The 19,988-nt window shown below is 37.2% G+C and overlaps 1 protein-coding gene across 11 annotated transcripts in view; it reads right to left on the reverse strand.

Moving 5' to 3' along the window:
- The window catches only part of Dock7 (dedicator of cytokinesis 7), a 259,531-nt gene that overhangs the window by 115,146 nt on the left and 124,397 nt on the right, over positions 1-19,988 (reverse strand). For all 11 annotated transcript variants that reach the window (XM_045148866.1, XM_045148865.1, XM_045148864.1 and 8 more), the window contains exons 15-18: positions 9,800-9,917; positions 6,927-6,997; positions 3,037-3,175; positions 1,514-1,615 (exon numbers count right to left, since the gene is read on the reverse strand). In XM_045148866.1, the coding sequence (XP_045004801.1) occupies positions 1,514-1,615; positions 3,037-3,175; positions 6,927-6,997; positions 9,800-9,917 (430 nt within the window). The remainder of the gene's footprint in view (positions 1-1,513; positions 1,616-3,036; positions 3,176-6,926; positions 6,998-9,799; positions 9,918-19,988) is intronic.

A 19,988-nucleotide genomic window follows, 5' to 3' on the forward strand; every position in this document is an offset into this window, starting at 1 on the left:
TATATTCTAATTAAATTTCATAATGCTTTGGGAAAAATGTTTTTATAAAAAAACACAGATAAAAGATTTCTATGAATTTAAAAAATAATATACAAAATATATAGTAGGGCAACTTTAAAACAATTTTTTTTCCAGTCTTTTAAAAAATATTTTATTTTTATTTATTTGACAGAGAAAGAGAAGAGAGTAGAGAAAGAGGGAGAGAAGGAGACAATGGGCACGCCAGGGCCTCCAGCCACTGCAAACAAACTCCAGACGCTTGTGTCACCTTGTGCATCTGGCTAACATGGATCCTGGGGAATCAAACCTGGGTCCTTTGGCTTTGCAAGCAAATGCCTTAACTGCTAAGCCATCCCTCTAGCCCTGTTTCCAGTCTCGTAAGCCACCTTACCACTAAGGTTGCTAGTATCTCTTGTAGTGCATACTGAAAGCTATTAGTTTTACTTACGTGATCAAGAACAAAAAATATTAAGAAACAGAATCTGTTTTAGTTCCTCAAGGCTTTTACTGAAATGTGAGCAGTCTTAAGAAATATTCATTTATTTAAAGGAGCCTCTCACATAACAACATACATTTTTTTCAAATTTATCTTTTGAGTTTACATTTTATATGTTGTTTTTGTTTTAAAACCAATATACTTATTTAAAAAAAAAAAGAATAAAAGCAGCCAGGTGTGGGGGAAGAGGACTATAGTGCCAGCACTGAAAAGGCTGAAGGAGAAGGATCAGAAATTCAACTGGAGGCCAGCCTGGGTTACAAAATGAGACCCTGTCATAAACCTCATCCTGCAAAAGCTTTTAAGCACTTCTTGAAAGTTATTTTGCTTGTTTTGTCAAGATAGGGTATTTAAGATAAGTCTTGAAGCCACTATATAGCCCATACTAGTCTCAAACTTGTGCAATCCTTTTGCCTCAGCCTCCTAAGTACTGGGATTTTATAGGTTGTGCCACCACATGCTAATATAGCTAGTAAGTCCTAGTTTTTATAGAGAAATTTTCATTATCAGGTAAAGTAACATTACTTCATCATCTACACACAGATAAGAGAAATAGCAAGGCTTTGTTTGGTAGACACCTTTCTAATGAAAATTTTTTAGGCTAGGGAGATGGCTCTATGGTTAAAACTTCATACCATTTAAAAATAAGAGCGCTTGGGCTAGAGACCATCAAGTTGGACTCCCGAGGACATTACCTGAAAAGCTGGACATGGCACACCTTTCTGTTATCCCAGTCTGTGGAGTGGTGGAGACCAAGGAATTATGGGAGCAGCTCTGGATTGAGGAGAGACCCAGTCTCAAAGAAAGACATGAGTGAGCTATAAGAAGACACCAAACAGTCTCCTCTGGCCTCTACATGCACACACTGTGCATATACCACACATCACACATACCATACCACATATACTGTGTGTGCACGCATGCGTGGGCACACATACACACATACAGATGCACCAAAAAAAAAAAAAAAGAAGGAAAATCAATCAGTCTGAATGACCAATGCTGAGAAGCACTAACCTCAGGGGAGAGTACAGAATAAGCCTGTGGAGGTTTTTCCAGTGAGACCGGTAAGCAAAACTGTCCTGTCTTCAGCCGTCCATTCTGGAGCATTGGTATCCACTTGTAAATGAAAAGGAAACTGTTTCAATTTAATTGTTTGTTACAGAAATATTTACTTAGAAAGTCTACTCTAAGAATCTGGATACAACCTGGATTTGTCTCATATCAGTAAACACCAGGGGATTTAATTAAATAATTAATAATGATGAGCTTCATTATTCCTAAGATATTTTCTTGATGATATTTAACTAAAGAAGACCCCCCAAAACATTCATCATATTTAATATGGGGGACCTAATCTAAGGAACATCAGTCCTTAAAGCCACAAAATGAATTAACTTAAAGACAATAGTTTCAGCAGGGTATGGTAGCTCACACCTTTAATCCCAGCATTCAGGAAGCAGAGGCAGGAGGATAAAGGTGAGTTTCAAGGCCAGCCTGAGACTACATAGTGAATTCCAGGTCAGCCTGGAATACAGCTAGAACCTACCTTAAAACTTACTCCCCACCCCCCCCCAAAAAAAGGGAGCTGGACATGGTGACACACACCTTTAATGCTAGTACTCTGGATGCAGAGATAGGAAGATCACTGTAAGGTCAAGGCCAACTTGAGACTGCAGAATGAATTTGGGCTAGAGTGAGACCTCACTTGGAAAGTAAAAAATAAAAATAAAAAAAAATTCAGGGCTAGAGAAATGGCTTAGTGGTTAAGGTGCTTGCTTGGAAAGCCTAAGGACCCAGGTTCAACTCCTGAGTACCCATATAAGTCAGATACATAAGGTGGTACATGTGTCTGGAATTCATTTGCTATGGCTAGAGGTCTTGGTGCACCCATTTTCTCTCTATCTGCCTTTCTCTCTCTCTCAAATAAATAAATAAAATATTTGAAAAAATAATAGTTTCAAAGTAAATGGTGAATGCTTTAATTCTGAACACTGAAAAATTTTTAAAAAGTATAAACATAACTATTTTCTTATAGTTATCAAAATTCATGTCATTAATGTCAAAGACAAAACAATACTGTAAATGCTCAATGTTATCTTTTGAGTGGTAGCACAATTTTTGTAGCAAAATTGTTTGACAACACATTATGATGGCCTTCATCTGAGTTTAATGTTTTAAATCGTAATAATTTTTGGAAAATACCCAAAGGTTTTAATTTTTTTCAGAACCTTGTTTTATATTCAAATCAGTCTCTCATTTATCTACCATGTTCACACTTAACTACTGGATGAAAAATAAATATCAAGGACCAACACCCATGTGTTTATATGGAAGCAATTCAACACATGCATGAGCATTTTCTTGTTAGGGTGATTTTTTCTTGTCAGTGCAATTTTTTAAATATGTGGAGTTAAGTAGGCAATACTCAACATGAAATACCAACTGTCTTCTAAGTGTCATATTTTTAACAAATTTAAGATATCTTAAAATAAATATTTAAGACCTACATAAACATTTGACAAAAAAACAAAACTTACTGTATATCCAACTGGGGTCTCAAGAGGAGTATTTTGTTTCTGTTGACAACTAACATGATAAAAAGTAAAAAGCAAGTGATGATGGTCAGTTAAAGTGGCAGGGAGCTTAATCTTGACTTCTTCATGAAAATCAGGAGACCTTTATACAAAAAAATAAAAACAAAATCAATAGTAAGTAATTTGTCCAAATGACTAATTATTGCAGGTGTATCTGAATAATCTTGAAATTATTTTTTGGATTCATGCATTATTTTTCTTTTAGTCTAAAATACATTGCTCTACTCTCAATCTTTAAATAATTAGACTCTACTTCCAGATGGGAGAGCTGACAGTTTCTTAAAATTCTCATCCCATTTTTACTACATAGATGAGAAAGCTTAGTTGAAATTCCATCACTGGCGCCCACTTTGATACTGAGCTTTTCATAACATTGAGATTTTTAGGACTTCCTACATTTATCAACCAAATCTGACACATACTGCACAGGAAAAAAAATAAGTGTTTTTAAGGTTATATTTCAAAACCATGCCTTAGAGTTTTGTTTTGTAGAAATATATTCATCTTGCTGTTATTGAAAAAAAGGAGACATCTCTAAAGATACTTTAATATTAACTTAGGTACTATGTGGAATGTCTTATATCAACTGCCTAATTGTTAACAAAAACAAAGTCAGCAAAATGTAAACTAGTATTGACTGACATGAAGAAGATAAAATTAGGGAATCCCCCAAACTTGTCACAGTTTAGATATGCTCCTACATTTTATTGTAAGAATTCAGTGAGTATATGCTCCTATACTTAAGAATACAAAAAAAAAAAATCATGCTTGATGAGACAGTCTTTCATCTAAATACGCATCGAGAGTGGCTGCAAACAGCATTTTAGTAGGAAAGTATCACTCTTTTTCATGATATACACTTAAAAGGGATAGAAATGTAACATCTCCATTCTCTAGTCTCAGTATCTCACACAACTGTATCCAATGCAAATGCAATGAACTTAGCTCCACATTTAAAGTGAAGGTTGTCCTACTAATTAGACTTGTTCAAATAGTCTTCCCTCTCAACAGGCATGAGTCTGATCACAGAAAACACTGAAGCAGCATGCAATGCTAATAGGAGAGAGAGCTGATGCACTCATGATACTTGAGAATTTGTTAACTTTGGCTTTCAAAAATATATGCATCTTGTTACTAAGTCTACAAATTGTCACTGAATGAAGAAAAAGCTGAAATTACCAGCAAATCACCAAGAACAGCATTTCAATTCCCCTAACGCTGAGAAAATAACAACAATAGTGACACGACCACACTGAGAAACTTTTGGGAATTATGACCTTTTAAAAATTTAATTTAAAAATATTTCTTGGGGCTGGAGTGATGGTTCAGTGGTTAAAGGCATTTGCTTGCAAAGCATGATGGCCCAAGTTCAATTCCCCAGTACTTAAAGTCAAATGCACAAGTGGTACATGAGTCTGGAGTTCATTTGCAATAGCAGGAGGCCGTGGCACACCCATATTCACTCTCTTTTGTCTGCCTCTTTCTCTCTGTCGCTTAAGTAAATAAATTAAAAATTAGAAAATGTACTTCCTGGTATGGAATGTTTGGATTCATTTCTTCCTTAAATTACATTATGGGAAGGCTTGTGTAGAAAATTAATTAATTCAATTAGTAAGTTTAATTGCTCATGTTTAGGCTAAACATTATCTTACTTGTGTAGCTATTTAAAAGACAAATATAAGAAAACAATTACCCTCAAAAATATGTCATTTAGTAGGAAAATAAGTAAGACACCCAGAGAGCAACAGTAATGCTATAAACAAAAGTTGGCACATGCTAGTTCACAGGCCAAATTTAGTCAGTCCACTGCCTAGTTTTCGACAACCTGAAAATTATGAATGCTTTTTACATTTTTAATAATAAAAAAAAAATAAGTGAAATTCAAATTTCAGTGCCTACAATATAGAAACACAGCCATGACAATTTACTATAATGTTACTCACTGTGTATGGCTGCAATGGCAGAGTTGCGTGGCTGAAAGAGTGGGCATGTGGCCACTGTCCTAAACCATTATTATCTAGTCTTTGTAGAAAATGTTTGCCAACCCCTCAGGTACAGCCTGTGGTTAAACACTTCAACAACAAAGCTGAACAGATGACTTCAAGTTTGAGATCAGGGAATTATCAGTTAGGAGTTGATACATGATATAGGGCTGAAAGGGTATCAGAGATCAATAAACAACAGGATTTGTTACCATCATGGAATAAAAGGTCCAAGAAAGGCCCAGAAACAGAAAGCACAGGATATGTTTATTAGGAAGGCAAGAAGAAAAATATTGTCTTAAAAGTCAACTCGATATTACAGAACAAAAGGAGGAAGTCAAAGAAGATACATTTGAGCCAGAATAACTGGAAAAACAGAACTATTAATAAAAGTAAGAAGACAGAAATGGGCTCAGGAAAGTTAGGGATACATACACAGAACTGAGAGTGTAGCAGGGAAATGTCTAATTTGTCAATGAAAATGCATGAATATACAAAAGGCTAAACCTGAAAATAATGAACTAGAAACATTCCATACAAACTTTTAAGTATGCATTTTCATTGAATATTACTGAAAAACACATAAGGATTAGTTAGGAAGAGAACACACACAGAGAAAGTTAAGTTTAGTGTTTTGTAGGGTATCTATACTCACAGAAAAAAATCACTATAATATGTTCAAAAAAGTATAAAGAAACTGAAATATAGCCACAAAATGAGTCAGAAAGAAGAAAGTTTTAGGGAGGAAAAGAAAAATACCACATAACAGCACCAAGCAAAGACTTGTTTGTTTTTTTTTTAAGTACTGAAAATATAAGGATAAAGATGGTTACACGCAACAGCATCCTAATGATGCAAGAGAAGGGTAACTGACTCATATTAGGAAGGGGCTGGATAGGATTACATCAGAGCAGAAGTGAGGCTATTGCTCTTTTTGAAACCAAAGAAAAGGCTGGTGAGTATGGGGATGGTTTGAGGTGAAGGGTGGCAATAACAAGAGCTAAGGAAGCTCCCATAGTTCCAGAGAGGTTACAGATCAACTCCCATAGTTCCTGTTTCAGGAAGGGGAGGGAGGGTACAGATCAACTCCCATAGTTCCTGTTACAGGAGGGGGAGGGGAGGGTACAGATCAACTCCCATAGTTCTTGTTACAGGAGGGGGAGGGGAGAGTACAGATCAACTCCCATAGTTCCTGTTACAGGAGAGGGAGGGGAGGGTATAGATCAATTCCATAGTTCCAATTACAGAACTGGTAAGGGAGAGTTCAGATCAACTCCCTTTCAGGAAGGGAGGGGAGGATGTCCATAAACATAACCACAAGTATGAATTATTGCAACCCTATCACGTGATACAATAACATTATTTTGCAATAGCCCTGATTAGTGCAATTTTGTGATTATTTTTCTTCATATGTAGTTGCTAGTCCCCACCACACAAGCAGAATTTAAAGGTGATCCAAGATTAATAATTTTCGGAGGCAGTAAAATGGAAAGTCACCAAATAAAGGGATTATTGGATGTTGAGAATAACTCCAATTTAAAACAAAAAATGTCTGAAGAAATAAGGATAGATCAAAGTTCGGGAAGCCACAATGGTAACTAATAACAACAGAGTAAAAATGAAAGAAGGACAGAATTTGATAGAAAGATTTTATTTTCTTGTATAAAGCCTTACATTTGAGATGTCTATGGAGAAGAGCTATATATCCACAGACTGAAAATTGCAACTCTGATGTCAGCCACCAATTTGGCACATCCAGAGTGGCAAAGCATTTGGTAAACACACTAATGTGCGTGTGAACAATGCCACTGAGAAGTGAGTAACTTTGAAAGAAATATTTGAATTCAGTACCTGTTATGATATACTACGGCTGTATAGGCTTCCTTTGAAAATTCTGAACAGCTAGATTTACCAAAGATTACCTGTAACAAATAACAGCATGTTGAAACTTTGTTGTAGTAAATGTTGGATGTTTCATACCTATATAAGAATTTGTCTGCTTTAATAACTATCAGAAAATGGGCAAAACCAGCCCAGGGAAGAACAATGTGCCTGCTGATGTTCTTTAACAGCCCAGTGGCTTAACTGCAAATTTCTTTTCAGTGATAGACCCATCTGATGACATTCAACCATTCAAAATTTTCTATGATTATATTTGTATCTACTTAGCATGTGACCCACAGTGGCTTCCAACTATGTAGCTGAGGATGATTGTGACCTCTTTCCTCTATTTCCCTAGTGTTGGGATTATAGGCATGTGCTACCACAATCATTTTTATGTGGTGCTGGAGATCTGACCCAGGGTTTTATGCATGCTAGGCAAGCATTCTATCACCTGAGACACCTCCTAAGCCGTCTTTCCTTTTTCTTACAGAAAGCAAAAAATTCATTTTCACATTGGATATATCATTTTGTATTTATGCAAGTAGTATGACCCTAGAATTGTGATTATCATAAATTGTCTATACACAAATCCACTGGCTTCATGAAAACAACAGGTTACTCTAAAGATCAAACAAATTATTTATAAGTGAAATAAAAAAAGAATGTTTAGGTCAGACTATGTGTTTTGCTATGAGTGCATCCCATGTATCACAATACAGTATATGAGGAGCTCCATCTTCACATTCTTACCTAGGTGTTATTTTAAAAACCCATCACATTTAAGAAGATAAAATAGAACTTCTGGAGAAAGCTTAAGAGGTAAAAATATTTCAGCCTTATATATGTGCCTCTTGAACTCTGACAGGAATATGAGTGATAAATTGGGGCAGTTGTTTACATAAACGGCTAATCAATGTCAAATTTATAGTTATTACTGTGAGAAATAGAAATGCATGCTATCTTGCCACTTTAAGTCTAAGTGATCTTTATGGAAGTATGTCAACACACTTCAATTAATTGGTAAAAATGACTCAGAGTTCATTCTAAACATAAAGGGATAAATGGCATTTGTTTCTTTCTAACATTTTAAACAAGTACTTTAATTCAAGGGTAAAAGAAACATAATAATTTTTACCTTCCTGGATAAGACTTATTTCATCAATTTTATAATGCCTTACTATGTTTCTGTTTGTTTACTTTTACCTAATTTTTCATTGGATTTGAGATAGGATGAAACTATGTATCCCAGGGTGGACTTGAATTTGCTACATATGTACTCCAGACGGGTCCCTAACTCCTCATCTTCTTGTCTCAGCCCCCCAAGTGCTTGGTTATCACAGGTGCACATCATTATACCTGGCTACCTTATTATGCTTTAATCTAATTTTATTTCAGTGCCAGGATTAAGAACGTTATGGTTTTGTTATACTGACAATTATGTAATGAAAAATTATTGAAAGAGCCATTTGAACAGTCTTTTTTAAAATGAGAAAACATTACAGTTATATACTCTTTCAAACCAGCCATTCATATAAACAAAAAAGCATTTATATTTTCATATGATTAACAACATACAAGTCTTAGCCATTTTTTTTCTTTTTCAGAAACTCTTTACACTCAGTAATTTATTTATATAACATGAATAGAATAAAGTGGAATATGTTCCATTTTTGACACTTAACATTTTGTAGCTTTAATTGTTCAGCAACATAGATTGAGCATTATGTGCCAAGCACTATGATAGTGGGCATTAAGACAAAGACAAAGAGTAAAATATGGCCTCTGCCCTCAAGGAGCACACAATCTAATGGTTAAGATGAAAAAAATAAATATGCGACCACTGAGTGATAAAGCCTGTGAAAGAAGTGAGGAAACACTACGGTGACACCAAAGAGGGAGTGGCGTGATGGTGTGACTGCTAGTGCACCTGCTATTTGCAGAAGAGGCAAAACATGTGCTAAGACATGGGCAGTTTGTTATCAAGCAATGGAAACAGTTAATTCACATCTGTTATAAGCTCAATTTCACATGGCAATTCGTACACAGACTAAACAGCATCCACTCTCACAATCTAATGTCATTTTATCAGCTACAATAGAAACTCATTCCTTCAGCAGGAATGAGGAGCTGGCAGACCATGAAATTCTAATTTCAAACATCAAAATTAAATTGTGCATTCACTCAACAAATTCAACATTTGTTTTATGTAGGGATATGAAGTAACTGCCCTAGGAGAAAAAGATGAATAACTTGTGTTCAATGCTGTCAAGTAGATCTATAAATGCTGATGAAACTGAGGCTGTAGGAAGGAAGAAAAGACATTTTTCCTACGAAATGCTTTCCTAAGAAATAATAAGGAAAATCAAAATAAGGTATAGCCAAGACTGCCTGTTTTTCAACCAAACTGGAAAGAGCCATGCACTTTTAATCTATAACAGAACCTCACATATGCCTCTATCCCCTCCCATCTCTCTTACTTGGCCCTTCATCCTAAAGAGGACTAAAGAAAATCAGATTCACAGATGACAAAAGTGAAGGTCTCTGTACTTAGATAGAGTTTCTGGGAAGGCTTGTATCACCAGTTATTGAATTATAGTCTCTAGATTATAGGTCTTATTCATCTCTATATCTGTAGAAGTGCTTAACATATTCCATATCTTCAATATACAAGGGAAACTTAAGTGTATTACTATCTTTAAAGGAAGTGACACATTCAGAAATCTGGCTTAAAAGGTTACATTTTCTTCTGTTTTGATGCTCTAACCAACTGATAAAAACAAAACAAAACAAACCCTCTATCTCTTTGAATCACATAGGAACCAGCAAAGAACATGTCTTACCGGCATAGCATTGCTTGGATCTTCGCCATACATAAATTGGACTTTTACTGTTATGTTTCTGGCAGAACCTTGACGATTAGCAAAATTAAGACTTTGAGGGTATATGTAGAGCAGATTTCTGTGAAACCAAAAGTATAAATTATAGTTAATGCCTATCAAAAAGATACTATTCATACCTCACTGAATGCCACAAAAGAAATCATTTTTTTTAAAAAAAATACTAAATTAGGGCTGGAGCGATGGCTTAGCAGTTAAGGTGTTTGTCTGTGAAGCCTAAAGACCCAGCTTCAATTGCCCAGAACCCACATATGCCGGATGTACATGGTGGCACATGCATCTGGAGTTCATTTGCAATGGCTAAAGGTCCTGGTGTGCCTTCCTCCCCCTTCAATTAAAAAAAAAATTAAAACTAAATTAGTAATGCTTTCTAGCTTCTGTGATAAGTATTTTACTTAATCCTGGGAACAATCATTCAAATATATAGGAATCAAATACATCCTGATTTTACATATGGACTGAAATCCAGTTAAATGATTTTCACACCCAATGAGAGAAGTGACAAAGCTGAAATTTGAATGCATCAGTCAGACTTCAAAATATCATCTTCCCTTGCTCCTCTTAATATGTTTTATTTTTATTTATTTATTTGAAAGAGAGAGAGGCAGAGAGACAGAGAGATTAAGAATGGGCATACCAGGGTCTCCAGTCACTACAAACAAACTCCAAACACATGTGCCACTTTGTGCATCTGGCTTTATATAGGAATCAAACCTGGGTCCTTTGGCTTTGCAGGTAAGCACCTTAACCACTAAGTCATCTTTCCAGCCCTCGTCTTCCCTTTATAAAAGGCTTCTGAGAAATAAATTAGTACAGATGAAGCATTAAAACTATAAAAGACAGTTCCAATGTCACCTTAGTTTCTCCAAACAGAGCTAAGTAAGATGAAGTTTATGGATGTATTTTCTGTATGAGATACAAGAGACCGCATTATTAATCAAAATATGTCACAATATAGTAGGGATAACAGAAGTAGGTAGTTACAATAAGATGTTTGCATTCTACCCTGCATGTATTAGACTTCATGTCCAGCTCATGACTGTGTATGTTATACAGACTTTAATAGTCCCTGTCAATATAACAAGAAAAATTATTAAATGACATCAAATGAAAGTGTTAAAAAAGTTACTTTCTCTGAAGAATTAGAGATGATAAACAAGTCTTTCATAACAATAAAATATGGGTAACCAGATGTTGGGGCAATGAGAACAGGGCTACATGTCTGGAGAGTCATTTTATAAATTTTAAATGAACACACCTTTGACTCACCAAACCTACCTCTAGCCTGAGGAGAAGCGACACACAGGAATGGCTTAGTGTGTTAAGGTAATTCACTACATATTTTTATTAATTTTATTTATTTTTACTCATTTATTAGAGGGAGAGAGAGAAAAAAAGGCATACGCCAGGTCCTCTAGCTACTGCAAACGAACTCCAGACACATGTGTCACCTTGTGCATCTGGTTTATCTGGGTCCTGGGGAACTGAACCTGGGTCCTTTTGCAGGTTAGCACTATAACTGCTGAGCCACCCCTCCAGCCCCACTATAATATTTTTAAAGTCAAGAGTAATTGAAAAATTATAAAGAAACATTTCATTAGAGTATTAAGCATTCCTAATTCAAAAACTTAAAGTCTGAAATGCTCCTAAGTCTGATGGTTCAACATTTATATATACAAACTTTTATGCATAAAATTATTTAATTAAAATTAAAATTAGGGCTGGAGAGATGGCTTAGCAGTTAAGTGCTTTCCTGTGAAGCCTAAGCACCCCAGTTCGAGGCTCAATTCCCCAAGACCCACATTAGCAAGATGCATAAGGGGGTGTACACATCTGGAGTTCGTATGCAGTGGTTGGAAGCCCTGGTGTGCCCATTCTCTCTCTCTCTCTCTCTCTCTCTCTCTAGCTGCCTCTTTCTTTCTCTGTCACTTTCAAATAAATAAGTAAAAATAAACCAAAAAATTGTTTAAAAAAATTAAAATTAACCTTCAAGCTATATGTGTGAATTGTATATGAAAAAATAAGTCTATTTCATGTTTAGACTTTAGCTCCAGTCTCCACAATATTTCAGCATGTATATGCAAATATTCCAAAAATTAAAAAAACATGAAATCTGAAGTAGTTCTAGTCTCAAGCATTTCAGATAAAGGATATTCATTCACTAATGAATTAGCTAATTAAATTAAAATAGCATTAATAAGATACCAGAGAGAGATGGGCATGGTGTTGCATGCCTTTAATCCCAGCACTTGGGAGGCAGAGGTAGGATAGGAAGATTGCCGTAAGTTCGAGGGCACCCTGAAACTCCATAGTGAATTCCAGGTCAGCCTGGGCTAGAGTGAGAGCCTACCTTGAAAAAACAAAAACAAAACAAAACAACAACGACAACAAAAAAGATAACAGAGAGTCTTCCAAATGACAATGTGTAGCAGTATATGTTGATGTAGAAAAGACTACCTAGCTAGTGTGTTGGACAGAGGGTTGGTAGGGAGGAAGAGATTCCAGAGCAGATGTACAGCGGCATTATTGTTAGCGAAGAAGTCTGTGGAGTATGACTGTGGCTGTGGCAAGGAGAGAGGGAGAGACACACAAAGTCATGGTAGATAAATTTTATTTAGAATATAATAGTGATGGCTTTAGTTTCACCTTTATTAGTACTGATGGGTTTATTTTCATACTTTTGGACTTTAAAATAGTTTTCATAGGGGCTGGAGAGATCGCTTAGCGGTTAAGTGCTTGCCTCTGAAGCCTAAGGACCCTTGTTTGAGGCTCAATTCCCCAGGACCCACATTAGCCAGATGCACAAGGGGTCGCACGCATCTGGAGTTCGTTTGCAGTGACTGGAGGCCCTGGCGCGCCCATTCTCTGTCTCTCTCTATCTGCCTTTCCCTCTCTGTCTGTTGCTCTCAAATAAATAAATAAAATAAACAAAAAAAGAATTAAAAAAATAATTTTCATAGTGAAAAACAATAATTTCCTTGGCCATGGATGGGAGTTTTTCTATCAAAAAGCACACACTCAGGAAACAAATGGAGAACAGGAAGTTGAACTCAAAATAAAAGCAATTAAGGAAAAGTTGGTCAATGAGAGCTCAAAGACAACTCTGTCTAACCACTGAAGTCAGTAAATAAAATGTGTATAGGAAGTATTTAATGGTTTCCAGTAAATGTTATATAGGATACTGGGCAGTACAGAAAGTACAATTTAAAGGCCATTCCCTGGCTATGAGGAATATACAGCTTAATATGATAGAAATGGCTATAAACAAACTTTTTTGAATAATGTAGTGTTGTTAGAAGGGTATACAGAGGGGTCTGAAAAGATAGCTGTGAATTACCTTTTTGTTGTTGTTGTTTGTTTTTATTTATTTGAGAGCAACAGACAGAGAGAGAAGAGAGAAGGAGAGAGAATGGTTGGGCCAGGGCCTCCAGCCACTGCAAACAAACTCCAGACGCATGCGCCCCCTTGTGCATCTGGCTAACGTGGGCCTGGGGAACCAAGCCTCGAACTGGGGTCCTTAGGCTTCACAGGCAAGCGTTTAACTGCTAGGCTATCTCTCCAGCCCAACCTTTATTTTTTTTCTTGGAGACAGGGTTTCATTTTGTGCAGGCTGGCCACAAACTCACAATTAGATGAGATTAGCCTTAAATTCCTATTCCTCCTTGTCTCTATCTTCTGAATGCTAGGATGCTTAGCTATCAACCCTTTTATCTATAAGGTATCTCTACCTTTTCCTGGTATTTGGTTGAATAAAACAGTCTGTTTTATGCCAGGGCCTTAGCTGGCTGACTGACTGATCAATTGATTTGCAAGGTGGAAAGGAGGGAGGGAGGTAATCAATGAATGAGAATTGATGTGCAGGGCCTAGTGTCTCTGCAAACAAACTCCAGACACATGTGAAACTTTGTGCATTGGGCTTTATGTGAGTACTAGGGAATAGAATCCAGGCCGGCAAGCTTTGCAAGCAAGCACCTTTAGCCACTGAGCTATTTCTCCAACCCCATGGCCTAGATTTTATTGATTACACCCCTATGATGGCACTTACATTCTTCTGCATTTTGAGTTTCATCTAAACTTTGGCTGTATTTAGGTTGATTTTTTTCCTAACAAAATTCCTTCATAATGCATACCCTGGTCTTCTTGCTGAAATATTTATTTATTTATTTGAGAGAGAAAAGGGCAGACATAAGGGGGGGACAGAGGCAGAGAGAATGGGCATGCCAGGGCCATCAGCTACTACACACAAATGCTAGATGCATGGGCCACCTTGTGTATCTGGTTTACATGTATCCTGCAGTCAATCAAACCTGGGTCCTTTGGGTTTGCAGGCAAATGCCTGAACTGCTAAGCCATCTCTCCAGCCCCATACTCTGGTCTTTTATCAGGAAGAAAATATTTGCCTTTTAGTATCCAGAGAGTAACAATGATCAGTGTCTAAATCCATTAATTCACTAAGGTTTGCCAAGTGGCAATTTTCTTTCATGCCTTTTTGAACCTCTATGAAGGGTACTTTCTTCCAGTACTATTTGCTTTGCCAGTGGAACACTATGAGACAGAAATGAATGCTTGATTCTTTCTAGAGGAAGATTATACTTAATTACTCATTTGTGCTATTCTAAGAATGATATTCAAGGAACTCCAAGATTCTACCTCACACAGTGTAAACTGAAACGGCACTCAAAGTGAAGTACAGGGCAAATGACATAGGAACTAAAGGAAGAAAGTACAAATGAAACATATATCGGAGTATACATTACATGGAAATGTTTACTAAAATCAGTCAGAAAGAGACAAAACTATTTAAAAGATACATCCCCAAATAATTCAAAGAGATACCAACACAGATGTAAAACAGATTCACCCATCCTTCCTTCCTTCCCTTCTCTTTCTTCCTTTCCTTTTCTCCTTGCCTTTTCTTACTTATTTGCAACAGGAGCTACTGCATGTAGCCCAGGCTGGTCTGGAACTCACAATGATCCTCCAATCTCAGCCTCCCATGTGCTGGGCACCACCATGCTCAGTTGGCTCTTTTTCACTTTTATCTGACTGACTGATAAGAGCATGGCAAAAATAGAAACTTTCATGTACTCTTGTCATAGATATAAAAAGGTACATTTATTTGTGAAGGACAATCTCATAAAACCATCATAATTTTAATATTAGCATCTATGGGTTCATGAACATATTTATATACACACATGATATACTTCTGTTCATACTGGTTATGATAAGAAAACTGAAAACAATTTAATTTAATGATTGTTAATGAGGTGATTAAATTAAAGTGTACTTATACAATAGAAAACTACTTAATCATTTAAAAATAAAAAAGGCAAGTTGGACATTGTGGTGCATGCCCATAATCCCAGCACTTGAGAAGATGAGGCAGGAAGGCTGAGAATTCAAGGTGCGCCTGGAATACATAGTAAGACCCTATTTTAAGAGACAAAAAGCTACAAAAAAAAACAAAACAAAACACAGTAAACATAAAGGCACTCCTATGTAAATATATTCTAAAACAGCAGGATATTGGAATTACTTTATTGTACATGAAATGAACTATATGTAATATATTTCTATTAAAATAATATCTAGTTCCTCACTCAGGGGGCCTGGTATTATAAGTTACAGAATGTTAATATGAAGAGTCAAATTTCTGGGACTTGCAGTCAAGATGGCGTCCGCCTAATCACACTCTATCTCACAGGGAACAGATAGAAAAAATGATCTCAAAATTCATATGGAAAGGCAGAAGGCCTCAGTTATCCAAACATATGCTCAGTAAAAGAAACACCTCTAGAGACATCACCATACCTGATCTAAAGCTATATTACAAAGCCATGGTAATGAAAACAACATGGTACTACCCAAAAAACAGGAATTTTAGGTCAAGTAACAACAGCTACTTGTTATTTGACAAAGGCCCTAACACTGTACATTGGAAAAAAAAGACAGAATCTTCAACAAATGGTGCTGGACAAACTGGATAACCATATGCAGGAAAATGAAACTTGATCCACACATGTCACACACACAAAAATCAAGTCCAAATGGAACAAAGACCTCCATATAAGACCGGAAACTCTACCACTACTGGGAGGAAAAAAATAGGAGGAACTTTCCATGATATAGGAGTGGGAAAAGGCCTCCTGAACAAAAACCCCAGTAGCTCAGGAACTTAAACAATCACTCAATCACTGGGATCTCATGAAGTTGAAAAGTTTTTTCACAGACAAACATATAATAAGCAAAGCCAATAGACTACCCACAGAATGGGAGAAATTTTTTTGCCAGCCATACAACTGACAGAGGTCTAATTTCTAGAACCTACAAAGAACTCAAAAACCTAAACAATAAAGAATCAAACAACCCACTCACAGAATGGGGCAGAGAACTGTACAGGGAGCTCTCAAGAGGAAGAAATACAAATGGCAAACACACACTTAAGAAAATGTTCAACATCCCTAATCATAAGGGAAATGCAAATTAAAACAATTATGATATTCCACCTTATCCCAGTAAGGATAGCAAACATTAAAAAATCGAATGAAAACAAATGTTGGTGAGGATGTGGAGAAATAGGAATCCTCATTCATTGTTTGTGGGAATATGAGATAGTACAATCACTATGGAAAGCATTATGGAGACTCCTATAAAGGTTGACTATAGAGTTAGCAACAGACTCAGTTATTCCCTTACGGGGCATTTACCCTAAAAGCTCCACGCCTCAGTTCAGAAGTATTTGCTCAACCATGTTTATAGCTGTTCAATTCATAATAGCTAAGAGCTGGAATCAACCAGGATGTCCATCATTAGACAAATAGATAACCAAGATGTGGTATATCTATATGATGGAATACTACACAGCAGGAAGGAAAAATGACACAGTGAAATTTGAAGAGAAATGGTCAAACCTGGAACAGATCATTCTCAGCAAACTCATCCAATCACAGAAAGACAATTGTCGCATAGTCTCACTCATCTGTGGCTACTACCCTGGATCAGCCTGAGATGCTGACATACCTAATAAGCCTCTGGAGAACTGGACAATAGGGAGGGTGGGGCAGGAGGGGAGGGTAAGGCTGGGGTGGGGAAAGACAGACTAAAAGGTTGAACCTTCATTAGGTTCTCACAGGGAACTCCTGAATCAAAGGGCCTAGGAGAAGGTATGATGAAGACTAACTTTAATTTGCTCCTGTGTGTGTCTCTCTTTCCCCTCTCTTTCTCTTTTACATTACCTATCTCCTTATTCCTTTTATTCCCTTGGCACTGGCCTGTAACCCCCAGTACCAAGATGGTGTTAACATTCACAATGAGCTATTGACCAGAGAGACCTATAAGATTTCCCAAAGGAAGACAGACTTCTTTCAGAGCACTTGATTATGCACCAAAGGTTAATGGTAAAAACCTACTGCTGAGACACCACATGCTGTTGGTACGGAACATGGAAAGACCTGGCAGAAAGCTGAAAGAGAGCCAGTCCCCAGACAGCTAGCCCATCTAGTGCCAGAAGGTGCTACATGAGCTACTGGGAGAAAATAGCCAACATCTGTCCAAGCAACTCAAGGTCTAAGTTACTCAGAAGCAAACACCCTGACATGATACTCACCCAAGTACAATAGTGGCACACAGCCATGGTGGGAAACCAACTGCTCTTGGACTGGCTAATAGATCTGCTCAGTGGAACGGAAGCCATAGCTGGAACTGGGAAACAAGTCCAAATCATAAGCCAATAATCAGTTTGCTCTCCAGTATCAAGCTCTCACACATCTTGGGCTACAAGAGTGCCTACACCTATTAAATTCTCTCTAAACTGATAATAGTTATCCTACTTATCTGGTGCTGACTTCACTCTCCATTGGAGAATCTGCTTCTCTTTTTCAGATAGACACAGAACCTGAGGAGAGAATCAGCCCACGGCACCTCACCAGGGCCCCAGCCAAAACCATAGAGTAATTGGGCAAATGAGCAAGAGTGCTGCTTTCTTGGTGAACCTGATATCAGCACAAGGGTAAAGGAGATAGACACAGAGAACACTCAACTCCTACCAAACCAGATATTCAGAGACACAGAGGCTCCTAAGACATCATCTCTGAAGCAGACCTAAATAAAACGAACCCAACATGGCTCAGGGAAACTTGTGCAAGAGGGGGCGGAAAGATTGTTAAAGCCACAAGTGGGGACATTATACACAGAAACATTGCCTCTTCACCATTACTGATGTCTACCCCCACAATGCATAACCCACAATCCCCATGGAGATTAACTGGCCTCCCCAATGAGGGTCCCTTTGGGGGGACAGGGATGAGGGTAAGAATGGTACCAACATGTGCTGTTTACACACTGAGTATATATATAACTAAAAAAGAAAAAAAAGAGTCAAATTTCTGGGCTGGAGAGATGGATTCGTGATTAAGGAGCTTGCATTGAAAACCAAAGAACTCACATTCGAATTTGAATCTCCAGGTCCTATGTAAGCCAGATGCACAGTGACACAAGAGTGCAATGTTGCACATAAGCACAAAGGGAACAGGTGTCTGGAGTTCGTTTGCAGTGGCTGGAGCCCTGGCGCGCCCATTCTCTCTCTCTCTCTCTGCTGCTCTCAAATAACTAAATAAGCAAAATTTTTTTTAAAAAAAAAGGAGGGGGGAAGAGTCAAATTTTCCACTTTTATAGGTTTTGGAAAATCTGAGCTCTCCTAAGTTCTTGTAGCATTTAAAACATTGTGAACAGCAAATATAAAAACAGTGAACCAACAGCTTTCAAAGCTCATTCAACTTCAGGTCAAGCTACCCATACCATCTAGTAAGCTGACCAAGCTCTGATTGAGGTATACTACAAAACACCGGACAGGTTCTGAACATCCAGGATAAAAGCATGAAATATATCATTAACACTTCCATATTTATCATTTGTTGAAATGCTAATTTTGCACATTGGATTAAATAAAACATATTATTTAAAAATTTTTACCTGTTTCATTTTTTAAAATTTATTTTATTTGTTTACTTGAGAGAGAGAAAAAAAGAGGCAGAGAGAAAGAGAGAGAGAAAGAATGGGCACACCAGGGCCTCCAGCCACTGCAAACAAAATCCAGACACATGTGCCCCCTTGTACATCTGGCTAACATAGGTCCCTGGGGAGTCGAACTGGGATCCTTTGGCTTTGCAGGCAAATGCCTTAACCTCTATGCCATCTCTTCAGCCCTTAATTTTTAAATACAATGTGGGGATCAAAATTTTCTACTCCAAAGGCTGGAACTACAGTTTATTTTTTTAAGTATTTTTATTTATTTATTTGAGAGGGAGAGAATACGGGCATGCCAGGGCCTCCGGCTGCTGCAGCAAATGAACTCCAGACACATGTGTCACCATATATATCTGGTTTATGTGGGTTCAATCCTAGGTTCTTAGGCCTCACAATCAAGTGCCTTAACTGCTAAGCCATCTCTATAGCCCCAGATTCCTTTTTTCTTTAAAGCATTTTTATTGATAATTTATAACTTCGTTACTGCATAAAGCACTGTACTAAAGAGCTATAAAGGTATATAAAATAATAGATATACATCTGGCCAAAAAAATCAGCTTTTGGTTAAACAAGGGAAGTTGGCTTGTTTTAATGCTCCCTCAACCACTGACAGCTAAGTTGGGGAAAATTTTGAAATATGCCTTTCATGAGCAATGATCACAGGCATAACTTTTCCAATGAAAAGAGAAAACCTGAGTTTCTACTCTAGTACAACATGTACTTTTATAACTCCATTAACACGTATCAGTGCAACAGATATGATAAAACTGAAGCAGTTGCTTTCTTCTATACCATTTATTTATTTACAAGCAAAGAGAAGATAAGAGAGAGAGGGGAATGGGCACACCAGGGCTTCTTGCCACTGCAAATGAACACTAGATACTAGATACATGTGCCACTTTGTATATCAAGCTTTACCTGGGTGCTGGGAAATTAAACCTGGGCAGTCAGGCTTTGTAAGCAAGCAACTTTGACCACTAAGCCATCTCTCCACCGCAAGTATATGTATTTTAAGTTACTTTTATTTTTATTTCTGCTAAAAGTATTTATATAGTTCTGTACTGGACACTTAAGCAAACATACAGGCTGAACTGGGGATAGTGTT

Source organism: Jaculus jaculus, chromosome 5 (genome assembly GCF_020740685.1).
Source record: "Jaculus jaculus isolate mJacJac1 chromosome 5, mJacJac1.mat.Y.cur, whole genome shotgun sequence".
Lineage (NCBI taxonomy): Eukaryota > Metazoa > Chordata > Mammalia > Rodentia > Dipodidae > Jaculus > Jaculus jaculus.